The 18,076-nt window shown below is 38.6% G+C and overlaps 2 protein-coding genes across 4 annotated transcripts; one reads left to right on the top strand and one right to left on the bottom strand.

Moving 5' to 3' along the window:
• Nucleotides 1–101: 101 nt before the first annotated feature.
• On the top strand, nt 102–4,701 carry rsrp1 (arginine/serine-rich protein 1). 3 transcript variants are annotated; one of them, XM_088317296.1, is made up of 6 exons: nt 102–478; nt 1,411–1,755; nt 1,801–1,952; nt 2,044–2,219; nt 3,995–4,069; nt 4,350–4,701. In XM_088317296.1, the coding sequence occupies exons 2-6, from the start codon at nt 1,430–1,432 to the stop codon at nt 4,506–4,508; spliced, it is 888 nt and encodes a 295-aa protein (XP_088173422.1). In that variant the 5' UTR covers nt 102–478; nt 1,411–1,429; the 3' UTR covers nt 4,509–4,701. The 3 variants fall into 3 exon arrangements, with proteins under 3 accessions (XP_088173422.1, XP_088174221.1, XP_088172592.1); XM_088318095.1 differs by having other exon boundaries at nt 104–478; nt 1,825–1,952; XM_088316466.1 differs by having other exon boundaries at nt 108–478; nt 1,411–1,952.
• A 3,353-nt stretch (nt 4,702–8,054) lies between these two features.
• Nucleotides 8,055–13,715, bottom strand: syf2 (SYF2 pre-mRNA-splicing factor). The gene is made up of 7 exons (XM_088303911.1): nt 13,665–13,715; nt 13,276–13,374; nt 12,566–12,691; nt 12,116–12,233; nt 10,441–10,531; nt 9,619–9,717; nt 8,055–8,395 (listed from the first exon to the last, which is right to left on the bottom strand). The coding sequence occupies exons 1-7, from the start codon at nt 13,680–13,682 to the stop codon at nt 8,230–8,232; spliced, it is 717 nt and encodes a 238-aa protein (XP_088160037.1). The 5' UTR covers nt 13,683–13,715; the 3' UTR covers nt 8,055–8,229.
• Between the last annotated feature and the right edge of the window lie 4,361 nt (nt 13,716–18,076).

Here is an 18,076-nt window from a genome sequence, read left to right as displayed (position 1 = left end):
CAGACTACGTTTCCCAAAGTGCAATCGCACTTTTATTTTGTAGTTTGTCAAATCTGCTCCTTCACAGCCTGTTGTGTTTACACTTATCACGTTCTTTTCTGATTTCTACGCAATTGCACCATAACACAACATAATTTTAGCTCGCACGTAAATTATTTGCACAGTAAAGCCTTTCCTGTATACCCAGCATTGTTTATTTATTAATAACAAACCTTTTGGACGGTTTCACTTTTTGCCAGCAGGGGGCCTCACGGGGGAGAACCACGTGAGTGGAAATTTCCAGAAGGACTGTAAAAACTGGTTGGTCAACTCGGTCGGCTTCATTTTAACTGTAACACGACGACGGGAGTAGTCATAGACATTTAACAATCAGAAACGATATTTAATATTTTTCATATTCCTCACGTGCTGTGTAAAAGCCAATCGTATTGTACGTTTGTTACTCTGGTAACTTTCAACTCAAGCGACCGTCGAACTGGTAAGTTCGCGTTTTATTGATAATTTCAATAGATATTTATGGTAATATCACAGGGTTTAGAAATTTTGTTCATAAATATGCTTTGTATGCTCATCGCCGGGTAGCCAAAAGCTGTTCAAACGGGACAAAGAAACGATTCCACCATAGTATTACAGCAATCGCTCGCTTGCGTAAGCAGGAATTTTCCAGTACGTTGTCTTTACGTAACGACGCCATTGCTCAAGTGGGCCGGACAAGCAAACAACAAACTGATCATTAACCCGTACATTCTTCAAAATCAAATAAGATGGTATTTATTTTCGCGTTATACAATGTTAACTTGTCGTATGTTAGCTGCGGAGAATAGTGATCACCCAGTTTGTCGCGTGGTATGTCATTAACCCGTTGAAAATCCGTCATATTTAGCAACCAAAATAAACTTTTTTGGTAGCGTTATTACACCCACTCGATTTGAAGACGTCCAAACTGATAAATCAGGTAACAAGTCACATTTTTTTATGCAAGTCCATGTTCTTTCTCGATCTTAGTTCGCTAAATTTCCCTTAGAAATGTACTGAAAATTTTAAGGCATGGGAAATGTTGTACATTTCAAATAAACTATATTAGATTTATTTATTAAAGGCCTGGTTGATGGGCAACTGCACATAAGGAGCGCTCGCGCATGCAACCAGTCCAACAAAATAAAACTCGGCAAATGTCTTCTCAGAGGGAGGAAATCGTCAAACGAGGTTGGGCGTTCTCTTCCTCTTATTTATGCTGCGTCACCTCCAGTAGATGTCAGTGCTGCATTAAGTTTGCAGCACAACATGGTTACTCAATTAAGGATGGGACTTTAAATTATGACGTAGCGGTGCCACAAATAACGAAATGCAATATATTATGGGAAACTGTATAGTGTTGTCCTTAATCCCATTTTTTTTTTTTTTTTTTAGTTCCAGTTTGTGCAAAACGATGACCAAGGGAGAAGACTCTCACCTACCAAAGGCTCATGCTCGCCAGAATGATAGCCTGAGTGGGGTTTTTGATCATAGCAGCCACTCATCCTACTACTCCAGAAATAGTTATGAAAGCAGCCCTTCCTCCTCTTTTGGCAGTGACAAAGGGCGTCACAGGTCTTCATCATCCAGCGGTGGTTCCTCCTCCCGTTCCAGGTCCCGCTCTCATCCTCGCTGCCACAGACATTCACACTGTCGCAGCCATCGGCGATATAGCCGCCACCCGGCACGCCGCTACAGGGCACACTCTCGATCCAACAGCCGCTCACCATCACTGGACAGGTATCGTGGGCACCGTAGACACACCAGTTCTACGTCTCGATCCAGGTCCCGCTCCATGTCCCGCTCCAGGTCTTCAATTGCTGAGAGGCGATGCAGTAGGGCTCAGGCTCGTTTTAACAGGTTTCCCAGATCGCCATCAAGATCCCATAGGAGTCCCTCAAGATCTTCTGGAAGTTCAGTCAGCTTGACCTTGGAAGGTAATTTTGAACAAGCAGCACTGAAGGAATATTTCCATTCCAATTACCATATTACACACACTAATTGTAGCGTCACTGTTTTAATCCTCAGATAAAAGAGAACTTCTCAACGCTGCAAAAAACAATGCCATGAAGCTGCTGGGAGTCCAGAAACTGGAGCTTCCAGAGAGTGTGAAACCGATCTTGTCGGAGCAGGTGGAGGAACCCCAATGGTTACCACCCCAGTCTATGACAAGGGTGAGACCACACCTTGAAAAGACATCACAGGTGGGTGTACGCCTTGCTAAACGCATCACACTCACGCCAATGATTAGGATTGGTCCGAGCAAAGGGCGTAAGTGATGTTAAGGCTATGTTCACACTGCAGGTCAATTCTGATTTATTTTTTTGGGTGGCCCATTTATGAGAGATGTGACTGCATATTTATAAATTATTATTATATTTACCCCTTGCAAATCTGATTTGGGCTTCTTTCATAAAGGATATAATTTAGAGATGCATCTTATCAGTCTGCTGTCCACACACTCAGGGAGCGCTCATCCGCCTTAGAGAATCAGAACAAGAATGCCCTTTATTGTCATCATACTCAGTGTACATCGAGATTAAAGAGCTTCCCCTTTCCAGTGCAAGTATAAATAATAAAAATAAAATTACACATGATCAAATGGCAAAAAATGTGTTCCACACAGGTGGGCCTCAGTCGTTGGGCGACTACATGCAATCGTCGGTGCATCCGAATAATTGTTTTGAGTAAAAACTTTTAATTTTACATTTGACTTGAATTTAGTCACTATTGAAACGTGGAACATAAAGTGACATTCATGGTGATGATAGTAAATGAACCATGCAGACAGTGCATTCGTGATGTTGAAACCTCCATGAAATGATGTCCAGGAGTATTGTTTAATTTTCCCCAAATATTTTAACCTAGTCTGGCCACATTCCTTAGTGAATCTGAGATGAGCCCCAACCATATTTATTTATCTAAATGCTGCGCCGCATAACTTAATAATTTGTGCACATTCGTGACACTTCAGAGGTATTCAGTTTTAGAAGTGACATTTTGTTTTTGTTATGTTTTTTTTATTATTGTGTTTTATAGAAAAATCAGAATTGGGCATCGTATCATGCAGTGTGAACGCAGCATACAATAACGGTATAAACTCATCGCATCAGTCATAATACTGCAAAAGATGCAAAGGTAGAAGTGAAAAATACAAAAGCTAATGTATATTACGGGCTATGAAGATCTATAGTTAAACCCTCACTGTCATGATTTTAATGCGTCGCTTGACTCATTAAATTGGCTGCACTGGCAATATATTTGAAACAAAAGCAACCATCCAGCTGACATAAGTAAGGCAACACTAATTATGAGACAGTCAATAGAGGAATCTGTTTGTGATGTGTTTCCTGTGTCTTGTGTTTGACCTTTTGGAACCCTGAGGGAATGCACATACTTTCTGTATTTATTCCTGTCTTCATAGATAACTTGACAGTGGTCTTCACTCATCGGCACCTGGGAATAAAAGGCTGTCATGTGACTTGGGTGACGACAATAAGTTTGCGTGAAAGGTTGACTGATTCCTGTCCTGCACACACTGCGTTATCTATTCTGTACCTGGATTAGGACATATGTAAATGAAAGACACATAACACAAGCAAATAAGAGGACTGCTATACTGCGTTGACATGACAAATGTATCTATGGTTTGCAGTTGAAATGGGTCATCGTTATTTAGCAGAATCCACCACTTGCTGATGGAGCGCGGGCGTGTGCTTTATAATGACTATTCCTGTCAAGAGAACTAGAACCAGATGAAGAAGTCGTCTCCATATGCCAAAGATAAGTTGGTACATGAGGCGTCTGCTGAGGAGTTGGCTGTAACAACAGTGAGAGTAAATGTGCATGTGGTTTTATGCAGTACAAGTGTTTTCTATAAAATTGTTGTCAGAAGCTAGATTGAGCCTACAGTAAAAGCAAAAAGTTCAACGTATGTTCTACTCAAGTCTTACAAGTTGTTATTGTTTTTATGAAACAGAGCAACGAAGCAGAGGCCACTATCACCAGCCCAAAGATGGCCGCAAAACCAAAAACCATCATTTTCAACATCAATGTAAGTGACATATTTTTTTCAGCCCCATTAACGTCTATGAACAGTGATTCTCAGTGTGAGCTGCAGGCTCCCTCTTGTGGTATGCGAAAGCATCACTCGCTAAGTATAGTTAATTCTATTTGAATCAATGTTGCAGGTGCTTCTGATCGTATTGCATTAAATATAATTTTAAAACGTATTGCATTAAATATAATTTTAAAACATCCATCGCTTTTTATGCGGAACACATTTTAGAAGTCAAAGCCTTCAAGGATTGTACTTTGCCATCTTTTTCCCCCAGAATTGTGTGGCAAAATCAAGCATAATGCCGCAAATTGGTGTTAAGGTAACAGCCAAAGTGGACAGCTATGAAAGCAGGAAGCCCTATGGCCACTGGGTACCGGTCATGTCCAGCCAGTCCGGCAGGCCACGCAAACAAGTGCGCAACAAGTCACGATAGGATGGACCACAACAAAGAGGACACTGCACATACTGTCAATACTTTGTAAATATCTTCGGTCATTTCATAGTGACATTTTCTTTCAGATGATTTAAATTGGAAGAAGTGAAGAAATCATTCAGGTGGGATTATTTCTTTCCCCTAGTCATGTATTTTTGTTGTTCAAATAAAGTATTTATCGATGAAAAGTAAACTTAGTCCATCCCATTCTTTCATGATGTGGCAGTAACTGAAGTGAACATATGAATAGTACACACTTTGCAGAGACTCTGTCTTCATAAGTGTTATTCTCACTCACCTCCCTTGACTAAATTGAATGAGCGACATCCCATTTTGTAGGTTTCAATATGTCGGTCCACCATTTGTAGCGATTACTACTCGAACGCCAGGGATGGCTGTTTCCATTGACCGTTCTTCCAGAAGAAGAATCACACCGATGTTGAATGAGAAGCAGGCTTGAGCAGCTGGTCTCAGATCATGGAGTGAAGATCGTGTATTTCAAAATCCTGGTCTAATCCTGGTCCTGGTCTAGCATTTATATCACAGGACAGCATCAGGCATTTATGCGCAACTACCAGAAATTTGGAGTTTAATCTCAGGTGCTTCTCGAGAAATCGTTCACCTGACTCATAAGTGGCCATCCTGTGAAAATGACTACAAGAACACCACCGAAGAAAAAGGAAACTAGAATTTAGGATGGAATCTTATGGAAATCTTTATTTGACAAGGTAAACCATTAAACAAAAACATATCATGGGAAAACACTGGAGGATTCCAACATTGTCCAAATAAAAAACACAAATGCAGTAGGATGTTCATGGTTTTCCGACTGCTTTGCTAAATCGTGGCCTGGAGCCATCAATGTAAATATGAATTCCCCAAAAAGTTAAGATGGTTTACCGGCAAATTTAAAAATATTTTTCTCCAAAATTGTGCTTCACAAAGTGAGTCACGACAGCAAAAAGACCAGAAGAAAAAAATAAAATTCCAAAGAAAATACACCTTCCGGAGACCTGGCTGAGATGCTGTGACTCTACCTTAATTTACATAAGAGATCCAAAGAATAATGCTGAAGAGAAACAGTTCTGAATCAAAGAAATGTTCAACTTCCTCCTGAACGTTGTGTCGGTTTGATCTGCAACTGCAGGAAATGTTTGGTTGAGGTTTTCACTGACAAAGAACAAATCATTAAATCTAAATGTTCAAATACTTTTCCACCTGTCAGTGTGCTATTTACATGCCGTGTTCACTAATAACGTTAAAACAATCTCCTGTGTGGTCCTAAAACTTTCGTTGCGTTTATAGAGATGATCAGATCGCATTTTATGAAAAACGTCTGTAGAAATCTGGGTCACTCCAGAGGCCTGCCGTGTTTTTCTTGCAACATTAAATTTTTATATCTACTGTAAATATAAGCAATATGTCTGTGTATGTGTGTCTTTTATGGTGTCCCAAGTTTCCAATCATTGGAAAAATAAATTGTTCTTATTTTTAAGATATCAGAAAAAATGTCGACAAATTCATTTTTCTTGAGCGCAGAACTAGACTCAGCGTTGATTGTAATTGCAGTTCTTAACTAGTCCACGGGATGTCGCTGTTTTCTCATATTTACTAGTTGGCGTTGGAACAATCGAAGTTTGCGTGACATTTTACAAGTTAAAAAGATGGCTGTAATTTGTCAATCGAAAAGCATTGCAACATGTTGCAAAGTGGAGTTTAGGGTTATTAATGGTCCTTATATTATTATTTAGGTTGCTTTAATGAAGCTTCCCAGCAATTCTATTCAGCGGCTTTAAAATTGGTGCACAGTACCAGAAGAGTGTGATCAGGTTAGGGTTAGGTTTTGATAGGTATTTGGTTAATTATTCGATCATCTTAAGTGAAAAAACAAAAAAGAGTCAATAGATTTCCCAGGGAAATCAGAAAATTGAAAAAGTAGTCTATTTTTAACGTGACATAATCATTGACCACAACACGCCAACATAAAATTTATCTCACAGAACACAACTAATGAAAAGGAACACATTTAAAAAAATGTTAAACTAGAATTTTCCACTTTTTTTATACACTTTAAAAAAAATACGCATGGTTCATATTGTCACTATACTTTGAGCTAAAATATTATTTTTGTAATTATTCCCCAAATAATATTTTTTGAGGACACCGGTTTGCCTCAGGTCACAACTGGTCGAATTTCAAACAGCTTCTGAATATTGTAGCACAGTAAATCATTATGTTAGCCACTTTGTAAACAATTTGTGCCATATGGAATTCAACTAAATCGTGGAGAAAAAAGCATTTCGCTTAATAAACATTGGATTTGTCGTGTTTACACATTTGGCTCGATTAACGCTACTTTGCACTTTTCTGTAGCTTGAAAATAGGATGTGTTTGTTTTATATGTATTCCTCCTAAACTACCAATACTATATGTTACATATGAAAGTAATAATGGCGAGCTTTAAAATATCTATGATTTGTTGTTCACTGTTAGTTTTACAAATAGCTTTACCTGTCGACATTTTGCTTTTTCGTTATCTATATGTGACTTCCAACAAGGCTTGGTATCAACGATCATTCCAAGAAATGTATTATATACTCTATTTCTATTGAATGCACTCTAGTTTTTTTTAAGAGCCAAAGACAATAAACCGAGGCATAATTTACTGACATCAACTTTGTTTTTCAGTGTGTTCAATTGACTCTCAAGAGGCTGTTCAAGCACTTTGTCACCACAATAGAGAGTAATAGGCATGTTATATAATATTTTATATCTTAATATATAATACATATATTAATATATAATACGGCTTATTACAATTGAGGTATCCCATTAGTCACCTTTAATAGCTTGGATTTTATTAGTGTACTTCAGAATTCTTTAGAAAAGTAAAACGTAAGATAAATTGCTCTTTTTTTTGTCAGCAAAAATGCAAATGAATTTCAAAGTCATTTGCAATTTTCAATGTTATTGTGTCCCATGTCACTTCATGATGATGGTTTTCTGTGCACATAAGTGATTTTGTGTTCAAAACAGCAACATTGCAGTTGAAACAAAATACGATCTGTATTAGGGAAGATTGCCATTAAACAAACAGTAACAATTTACTGATCAATTTGAAAAGACAATGTGACCTTGAAGGGTTGAGAACCACCGGCATTTAAGAAGAAACTCCAGGTATCTCGTGTTCCCCTGTAGAGGGCGCTGTGCTATAATCAGACAGAATTGAACAAGTAGGGGGAGGTTTATTTGCATGGGAATGGCCCGCCATTAATCTCCTTGCCAGTCACAAGGCTCTTCTGCTCATGTAGTTGCTTCAGGCAAATCGGTCAGACAGAGATGGGGTAGATGATAATGAATTGAATTACACTCTTGTTGCTCCCTACCACTGTGCACCTACATCAAACACATTCGTCAGCGAGCATCCGCCAACCAAGGAGCCCCGAGGTTCGATGCGTCTCGATGGTAGTTAATTCTCACGCTCAAAATGTCACTGTCATGAGACCACACACACACGCACACACACAACCAACTAGTGTTCTCGAATAAAGAATCACTCAAAGTGGTTTATTTAAAAATAAGTGTGAGAATACTCTAAATGGTACTCTTAAACTGTACAAACATGACATTTAACGGATACGTCAAAGCTACAAGATGCACAACGTATATAAAAAGACTCGCAAAACACTGCTCATTTTCAACATTTGATGACTCCGAGAACTTAAACAGCAGTGCCTCTCTCCAGGTTCTGCTTGATCTCTGCAGTGTATTTCCCATAGAACCGTTCAGCCTTCTTGTTGAACTTGGCGTTCCTCTCGTTGATATAATCAATGTCTGCGTCGTCGTTGTAGGCCCTTCGTCGGCTATATTTGGCACGCTTTTCGATCCTGCACAATAGAGAAGACAGCATCTTAGTGGTTAATTCCACCAATCACTGATGAAATTCCAGTCTTGTCGGAAGAGTTAGAACACATCCGGACACATCCGTTCTCTTTTATATACCTGAATCAGGGAAACTCTCACTTCAAAAAGATTACTGTCAACTCAATTGAGCCCCATCAGATACATGCATGAGGCATTGTTTGTTTCAGACGAAACCTAATTTATGAAATGCATCAACACCCTCCCAACAGTCCTTCTGTGCACAATTTGTTCAACGTCAAACATTCTTTACGGGCCTTCCTTGTTACATTCATTTGGCCAACGGTTGTACATGGTTGCGTGAAAAAAAAAAAAAAAAAGGCAAGTATCAAAACAAAGTCCCCAAGTAATTTTGTGGGAACGATAAGGATTTGAAAAGAGTAGCAGCGGTGTTTTTGCACTTGGGTATGTAGCTAACCAAAGTAAACAGTCGAACGATATGACTGAAATAAATGAAAGGTTTGACGTTTGTCATTTTATCAATAATTGTGATTCAACAGATGTCACCATTTTTTTTATTTAAGTTGGATTAAAAAGTTATTATATTTATTATGTTAATTGATAACATTTTCATTCAAATATTTATAAAATATATAACAGGTAAGTGTTTTTCGATAGGTACTGCTAGTAATGGAATGTTGTTGGGAGTTGTCTCGGGAACCACTTTTTTTTTTCGTCTTCCTCACAACACTGGAGAAGACATGTTTGTTTTTATTTCCTTGTCCCGACCCATTATGGGACAATCCCACTTGCAGGCGTCATGATTCTTGGTTAGCAGTGGAAATTATGACAGCCGAAACTTTCTCTTTACACAAAAATGTGTGTCTGAACACAATAATCCCAAATCTATCAAATTAAAACGTCGATAATATTTCATTTTGGGGCATGTGTAACACATGAGTACAGAGAGAGAGAGAGAACTGCCTTTTTAAAGGGCAAGTGTGTGTGTGTGTATTGCTATGGGAGTATTTAAATCATATCTAGATTTGGGCTTTTTTTTTTTTCAATTAAAAGCAGCAGTGAGACGTTCCTATTCTTTCAGAGGACTAATGGGAGGCCACAATAACCATTCAGTCCAAAGGTTGATATGTGCAATCAATATCCAGCATCAGATCAGAGTAATGTTGATAGGAAATAACCAGAGATGGTGGAGGGCATCTCTCCGTTGTCATCTTTGACTGGAACTTACTGTTTCTCAACGTCATCCACCATGCGGTCAATGCCCTCCTCTGAAGGGACATGAGTGCCATGGATCAAGCTATTGGACGTGGGGTGGAAGTCCTCACCACTGTGGGGTAAGTGCAAAAGAAATTAGAAATACAGAGCCATAGCTAATTGGCATTTTAGCAAAACTGAACGGGCTTCTCTATACCGCCATTGTGCTCTTGGTCATTCCGCTGAAAGACGACAGCGTGACTCGGGGCAAAATGTGCCGGTGCATCCTTCACGGTTGCGCATGTGGCAACATTTAAAAGAAAGACAACCCTGCAGGCACTTCCTTGACCTTTGTGTGCTTGCCAGAGATTCAGAGTTGAAATTCTTTAAATAACAGTGTAGAGTTGGAATGAGACTATCCTCGGGGCAAAACTGGGGTACAGTCGTTTATGTATAAGATGTACTTTGTGCACATGTGATGGGATGAATGCTAAAACGATTAAGCCAAGCAAAATCCTTAGGATTGATTATGTTTGACTAGATATGGTTAAATGGCAGACATGTACTCATATATCATTCGCACATCTTTTCATCAGAGAAACAAATGGCCAGAGGTAATTTTCCCTCAATTTTTTAGCGGTCCATCTTTGACACAACTACAGAATTATTGAACAAATATAAATATTGGACATTCCTAAAAAACACGTTCGTGGCTTTTGACTCAGCATGAGACTCGGAATTGTTTCTGTGTTTTACGGTGTCTGCAGTATTTGTTTTATTTGTATTGTTTTTACTGTTCTTGTCATTGGTTTTTATGCAACAAAGTGATCGATAAAATAAAGTTGAGTTCACTCACCATTCCTCTCGCTGTTTCTCATAATTTTGCATGTCTGGTTTGATCTGCTTGGTGAGTCTCTGATACTGCCGAAATTGGGCCTCAGCATAACCTGGGTTAGATGTGATGGTGGGACAGAAAGAACATTTGCATGAGTTCCTCAGAAATAGCCTCTTCCGCAGGTTCTGCTTTGATCATTTGTTATACGATAGTAGCCAAACATAACATAACGCAACTATGTAAAAAAAAAAAACACACAAGAACCCGCATCATGTAATTTTCCAGCTTTCTTCATGACGGAATGGAAGTATGTTAAACTCAAAAGGTGACACGAGTGAATGTTAATGGATAAATCAATCTGCCATCAACTAAATTTAAAGTTTAATGTACCCGCTCTTTCGATTAATCTTGGATCTTATCACACATGCTCATTTATTCATAAGTGTGGAGTACAGCTAGCCTAGTCATGTGTTACTGGCTGATCAAATGAAGGCAGTCATGTGGATCTAACCACCTTTTTTTAGGAAAATCAGGCAGAGTGAAAGATAATCACAAAAAACATCAACACTATCTCTTCTCAGAGTCATCTTTACACTGTACAATCATTTTAGACAGAGTTGGGGTCGCTGGTGGTTACTAGATTGACATGATTTGAGCTTTGTGTCATGCAGTCTTTTCCAAAAGAATTACAGAATATCAAGTATTGGGGTAAAAATAAAAATCATATATTTTTGCATGGTTAAAGTACAAATAAGAATAGAGAATAATTATTTCAAATAATAATAAACAGCCAATTGTTTTTCAATTTTAGAAAAGCTACATTTTCCCCTTCAAGTTAACCTGTATAGTAGCAAACTGTGTTCTTCTCTCGAACCCTATTAGTGCTACGAGTAACGCCAGAACCACAGCAGTCATTTTTCAGACAAAACAGCAAATTTGAATAAGCTTGGTTCCTTAAATAATTATCAACAGGAACTGCAACTGTGTCAGTCTGCCAGCATTGAAGTGTGCAGTCATTTTGGCCCATTAAAAAAGTCGCCCTACGGCTCTTACCAGCCTATACGGAGCACTCGCTTAGCAGCGAGCTGCTAAACACTAACGCTGGCAACAGGCACCCTATTATACAATACGATAGGACAGCACAGTGATTAAATTGCTTAGCTATTGAACATTATTTCAGGATGATGATGTGTTGGTGTTGTTGGCAACAGCTTGTGATGACTATTTAAACTTAAAAGGAAGACGAGTTGAGGAAGTAAGCCACCACGCTCAACCAAAAACAACTTCAAAATAAAAGAGTGCCAAGGCATCGAGTATGTATTATTTGGAAAGATTTTAGTTTGAACTTGGCCTTCTCATTGCAGTGGCAGTGTGTGACTCTCATTCAAAGCATCAACAATTGTTACTGTGGCTGTCTTGACTAGTCTTGTCTTCTCAGCTTTACTAAGACAGGGAGGCATACCCGTTGAGTTACGGCACAATTTGCAAATTGATTGTGGGTGCTTAGGCTAACTGTTAGCCAATCGGGAAGCAGTTAACCGTGAACCCTGCAGTGTATATTTTTGTCACATGAGGAAAAATGCTTCTAAATGCAAATGAGTTTGTCATGCGGTTTGAGAACAACTTCCCATTAGTGTCTCTTGAATGTATGCTCAAGGGAAAAAAAAAAATAAAAAAAATCGATCTAGCTCCCAACCTGCAAATCCTGTGTCAGGATTCTTCTTCTTTTTCTTTCTCTCCCACCGCTCTGCATCCCCTGCCGTGATATCAAGAAGTTTCACTCTGTGGTAGTCTTCACCTCTGGCTGCACATTCCTAAAAAAAACACACAAAAAAAACGACCCAGCAAAGGATTTGCACCAAGTATTAAAAAGTGAAAGTTTGATTTCTGATTGTCAATTTGTCCCATTACGTTTGGTTCCTTAAAACGTGGGAGACATATATACAAACTGTGGTTATCCCAACACCATCCACCTGATTTGGCTGTAAATACCCTCAAATTAAAAATGAAAGTCTACAGATAGAACACATGTGGTTCATTTAATCTCTATTCTTAACACCACAACAGTCGATATGTGTCGATGCGCCAATATATAAAAATGGTATGTAGACTTTTTATGACCATGCAAAAACCCTGCGCTACATACCTTTTTCTTTTCATCTACATTAAATTCCCACTCCAGTCTGGCTTTTTTCGCCTCCCAGTTAGAGGGTAGCTTCAACCTCTTATCCTCTTCAACAACTTCCTGGTGATTGAGCTTGCGTGCTTCATTCTGTGGAAGAGGATGCAGAAAACTCGTCAGGGCGCTATGGTGAGTAAGAACACATGTTTCTTGGAAGACCTTTGAGATGTTTTAGGTCAAATTCAAGCTTTCTGAACTTGGCATACAGAAAAAATATCTCCCTTGGTCTGCATAGGCCATGTTCACCTGTGGATTCAGAGTTTCAACACATCTCTTCAGTTGCTTGGTCATGCAGCATACTTGATTTGTAAATTTGTTTGAGATGGAACAAAGTACAGTCTCAACGCATCAGGGGAGTTTAAAATACTGGCCCCTTGGTTGTTTGTAAAGGGATATTTACCAGAAATGTAGTCAGACCATCCCAGTTTTAGTCCTGTGGGTGACATTCTCTGACAATAATACCAATGCTGATCACAAATTGTCAATGAAGACCAACTCCCTGTAGTCTGTTGCTATATCATTCTCTCGTATAGAAGTCACCTTTTTTGTAGATCTTTTGGATTTTTTTTTTTAGCTTTTAGGGAGTAGGTTAAATTGTCTGTTCATGATCACCAAACATGACCAATCAAGACACAATGCCTATTCTGAAATAGACTATCATAATGTAGTCCTACCCGTTTAAAATGTAACTCGCGGAATTTTCGGAGTCTGTCCTCTCTCTTCGAAGACCCGAAGGTATCCGTCAGCTCCCCCTCGGGAGGTGTACTCTTTTCCTGGAAGTTATATCAACAGTTGATACACCAAACAACTCTTAAAATTAGGAATCATTCACATTGTAGCTCATTTCAAAACCGAACGCGTCTGGTGGAGTTTACGTTAGCTCACAAGATGTTAGCATAACAACGTCACTACAACACTAAATCATTACAATGATTACTTAAGGACGTACATATATGTCAGAGAATACACATACGATCGTTACATAGATCTATCCGCAGCAGCATAAGCATTGTCAAATTTGAGAAATTCGAAGGAATTTTGTTAAAGGAAGGGTAACACAAACCTCGCTAGCGGACGCCATTACTTTAATACACACCGGAAAAACTGAAATTGTGGAGCGGATATTGCGCAATATTAGAAAATATATATAGTTTTACTTTTAAACATACAGCCAATAATACCAGATACGGCATATGTGTGGGACCGAAACGCCAGCATGCTTTGTTGTTTTCAATTAAGTTGGTTTAAAATGAATAAATAAATAATTCGCCCGCCCGCTTTATCAGCTTGGCTAACGAATGTGCCTACAGAGTGGCCATATTGGCAGGGGCGGCTATCACTTCAAAGGCAATGCATGGACATTGAAAGTAAATCGTAATCATTTCTATTTTTACGAGATTTACTTTTTTTGTGGGTGTTCCTGTGAAAGCAATGTAGGACATTTGAAATAAATGTTTAACCAGTAAAAAGTTATTCCCGGTTCCCTTATAGTAATTGCATGACATTGTGCACAACCATTCGGTACGACGTGTTGCTGTGGGTACGAGATGTGATCGGCCCGCAAGATTGTATCGGGGTCAATTTTTTTTGTATTCGGGGTCTTTCGGTGCCCTGCACGCCTGCTGATGACGTCACATTTTATAATATATTTTTAAAGTCTATTTCTTTGCCTCAATGTTTGTCACCCCTGGTTGTTGTGTTTTTATGTTCTGAGTTATAATAATAATTATAATAATAAAAACAAAAGAAGTACATTTACTGCTACTTTTGCGTGGATCATTCTTCGGTTTTCTGCTTTCCTACCAAAGACACCATGTCAAATTTCAGTTGCTTTGGGAATCAGACTGTGGTTAGGGGTCGGAGGGAACACATTGAAATGTTTTATTCAGAAATATCTCTATAGACAGACATTCATACAATCTTGCAGCTCGAGTGAACCACGGCATTGTTGCAAATTGGGCAGGAGAAACGTAAATGTTCCACTGCTGTTGTTTCACAATATGTGGAAATGACTTAGACGCTGCCTCGCCAATGTGACAGTAATGTATTTTTTAATTTTTTTATTTAGTTTTTTTTTTGGGTGAATCAGAAAATGCAAATAAAACAAACAAAACACAGAGGCAAAGAAATATTTTGAAATTTAACTGCCCACGTTCCTTAAATGTAGCCCACTGTAACAACGGTGAAGCATCCCAGCATGCTTGTAAATAGTCGTATACTTGTATTTAAAGTTTTTTCATTTGCTTTGTTGTAAGTGTGTATGAGATGTATTTGAGATGGAAGAATAAAGGAACAGAGAATCAAGGGATCAAAGAAACACAGTAGATGAAAGGGTAAGGATTTCTGAAGCAGGCAGTCATGGATGTGAGCTGTGACTGATCGCAGCTCCTCAATGAATGTGCATTCTGTTACCGCTTGCGGGAATAAAGCAACATAAAACAATTACTAACTGTGCTATACGTTTAACACGAACAAGGGCATTACAATGTTGGGAAGTTGGCTGTATCACACTATGATTGTCCCAGTTCTGACCTCAAAGTGCTCGAAGTGAAAGTAAACAACAAAGACGCCAGATTCTGATAAATTGTAGTTCTTGTTCATCACACACAAACATTTTAACCTCCTACAAACCACCATCAATTCCAATTCAAACATTTTTCTGAGTTTGAAACGTAATTATAAAGTATTCTACAAACTGTCGATTATAATAAATTCTAGCCAGTTTTCTGTCGAGGTTTAAGAATTAAATGCCATTTGGAATGGAACTAAAGATTGATTGAACGTCTTGCACTCTTACACATACCCGTATGTGGGTGGTATTTCAATATAATCTTAGTTGTCTGTCTGACTTTTCAATTTTGAATCAAAGACTATCTGAGAAATACTGCTCGACTAATAAAAAAAATTGCACTGACACGATGTGTATTGTTGAACGTTGTACAGTGAGACATGAAAGGTCAAGCACAGGCTAAATGAAAAGTATGTTCACAAAAGGGAAAACTTTTGCTCAATGAAATATGACTTTGATCATAAAAAAACAAAACAAGTATCAATTAAATCCTTGGATCATATTCACGGGCCTAATGTGAGTTGATGCGCTGACAATAGTAAACACTTTCAAAAGCCATTTGAGCATTTTTGGGTTACCAAATGGATGCGATCCGTATTTGATTGCATTGAACTAATAGAGCTCTTTTGCAGGATGTAATTAAATTGAGTTTATAGTCTCCGATTAAAGTATCCTCGAGATCAGAGGCATTGTTAATGGAGTGATGCATTTTCGCTGGAAGCCAGATGGGATCATTGCTTGCTACAGTAATGGACACGGTTTGTCTATTGCTGCTATAAAGACAAAACAACTTCATAAAAATATACCTCTCAAAAGATTTTGAAAGTGGAAAGTGACCAAAAAAATCAGCAATAAAAAAAAACAGAAATGCAAAACATGCAGTGAAAATATGTTATTTTGCATAACAAATATTTTACATACAAAGCATTCACTTTCACAAGATCTATCCCCTTAGGGTTCTTCTCCCTTTACTTGAGAACGGCCAGCAGCTCATCAGCAACATTCCATTATTTTGTTTTAATACATACTCATTTGCACAATTTATGGAGCACATTCACTGCATTATATGTGAGCCAGTCAGTTTAAACAGACCAGAAGAGCCTCAAAAGTTATAGCAGAGAGTAGCGTGATATGAATTTTTCTACGCATTGAGGCTCTGTGCCAGGCGACACAAAGAATCTGGCAATAATGTCATTGCCGCTTAGTGTTTAGTGAACTTTAGTGCACTACGATATGGATCTCACATGTGCTAGGGGAGGCCACCCAAAATTGCTGAACAGCCACTCTTCAATATTAACTTTACCAGTCAAGCAAATCATGCCTAAAATAGAGTAACGTTATATCTGCAAATAAATTGCACTTGAGGGACACATTCATGAATGCGGAACAGACTTCATGGTGCCTCGCAGTCATCGCATGTTAATCAAACTGTATGTGATTTTATTTCAATGCAGGAAATGCACAAAACATATTATTATTATTTTATTATATACATTAATATGCACATCCAGAAATAGATTTGACTGTTGCTTTTATGTTATGCCGAATAAAAATGTATCCAGATTGAACATGGGGGGTGGTGGGGGTGGGGTAGGATTGCTTACTGCACAAGCAGCTGCTTCACATCTGGAACTTAATATAAACATCATGGCCAATAAAATCATTCCATTTCCTTAATTACTATTCCTGTCATTTCCGCACTAAATGAAAAGTTATTAATTCCAGGCCAACGCAAACATGCGCCTCCAAGATGAGGAGCAACCCCTGAAGCGTCGCCACCCTGACTACAGCCTCTTGTCACTGGAGTGGAACCACAAGCTCTCGCCTGCCCCGCAAGTGTGCAATTTGTGTGAATGTGTTAAAGGGAGTGTGGGCGTCCAGGGGACCTGAGCTGAGGCACAGCAGACATGAATTGAACATAAAAAAATGCTGTCTTGTTTTTCCATCTCACCCAAATTTTCCCCACTGGTGCCAACGTGATTAAGACCAGGGACAACTTGAGTTGTTTCGTCTTTCTCTTCCACCCACCCAGTCTTCAAAACTAGGCCAGAGCTGTTGTCTTGTAATCTACAATACAGGATATAAAAATGAAAAAAATATTTTCATTGCAATTATTTGTACTGTATTTTCAATAACACATTCATAAGAGCAATGGACAAAAAAAATGATGTTAAATTGGCAAACTTTCTCCTGACTCACTCAACATTTTTAATAGACTGGATGCCATTGAGCTTTGACACAAAATGGACATTAGAAAAATGAGGCAGCAACGGGGAGTCATGCGCACTTTGGAAAAGTCTTGTCAGCGGACACCGTTAATTGTTGCAATTAAGATTCTACCATTGCTAAGTGAAAATAACTCAAATGCTTCCAGAAATGCCACCAGCTTCTTTGAGCCTGACACAAAATGGAAAACGCTAATATGGTCTGGCAAGACTTCATTTTCAAATTATTTTTTTGAAATGCAGCAAGATGTTTTGGTTACTACAGCAGTTCAAAGAGTACAGGACCACATCGGCCTGCCATCGAGACAAGCCTCGCTCAGGAAGCCTGAACCACAAAATCCGACAAAGGAACCGTCACACTGAAGTGACACAGCAAGAAAAGTGTTCGATATACTCAAAACAAGGAAAACGGCACCCTTGTCATCGCTTTTTAGTTGTAAATTCTGGTGTCACTAAAGTTATGGTGAGTGTGCAATTTATTTATTTTATTTTTTTACTTCATTTGATACTTGTATGACCGACAAGAATGTGAAAACCAGACTCAAAAACCTGCCTCTTTAATTAATAAACGTGTAATGTTGAGACTTTAAACCAGGAAAAGCTGATCTAAATTTCAATTCTTTCTGATGTGGAAAAATGAATTTGCAATATGAAAACGTGAGGTTTGAGGTTGACCAGCAT

Source organism: Idiotropiscis lumnitzeri, chromosome 1 (assembly GCF_059441095.1).
Source record: "Idiotropiscis lumnitzeri isolate Australia: NSW breed Sydney's pygmy pipehorse chromosome 1, RoL_Ilum_1.0, whole genome shotgun sequence".
Taxonomy (NCBI): Eukaryota; Metazoa; Chordata; class Actinopteri; order Syngnathiformes; family Syngnathidae; genus Idiotropiscis; species Idiotropiscis lumnitzeri.
The sequence above is the reverse complement of the archived record's forward strand: the minus strand, read 5'-3'. Positions and strand labels throughout refer to the sequence as shown.

Bases quoted from the DNA above. Each gene is read 5' to 3' on its own strand.
- rsrp1 (XM_088316466.1), top strand. From the start codon at position 1,430: ATGACCAAGGGAGAAGACTCTCACCTACCAAAGGCTCATGCTCGCCAG. The intron at 1,953-2,043 runs GTAATTTTGAAC...TTTAATCCTCAG, and splicing joins AGTCAGCTTGACCTTGGAAG to ATAAAAGAGAACTTCTCAAC. The intron at 2,220-3,994 runs GTGGGTGTACGC...TTTATGAAACAG, and splicing joins ACCTTGAAAAGACATCACAG to AGCAACGAAGCAGAGGCCAC.
- syf2 (XM_088303911.1), bottom strand. The intron at 12,692-13,275 runs GTAGGACTACAT...CCTCTTCCACAG, and splicing joins GCGAGTTACATTTTAAACGG to AATGAAGCACGCAAGCTCAA. The intron at 8,396-9,618 runs GTAAGTTCCAGT...TCTATTGTGCAG, and splicing joins GTGGATGACGTTGAGAAACA to GATCGAAAAGCGTGCCAAAT.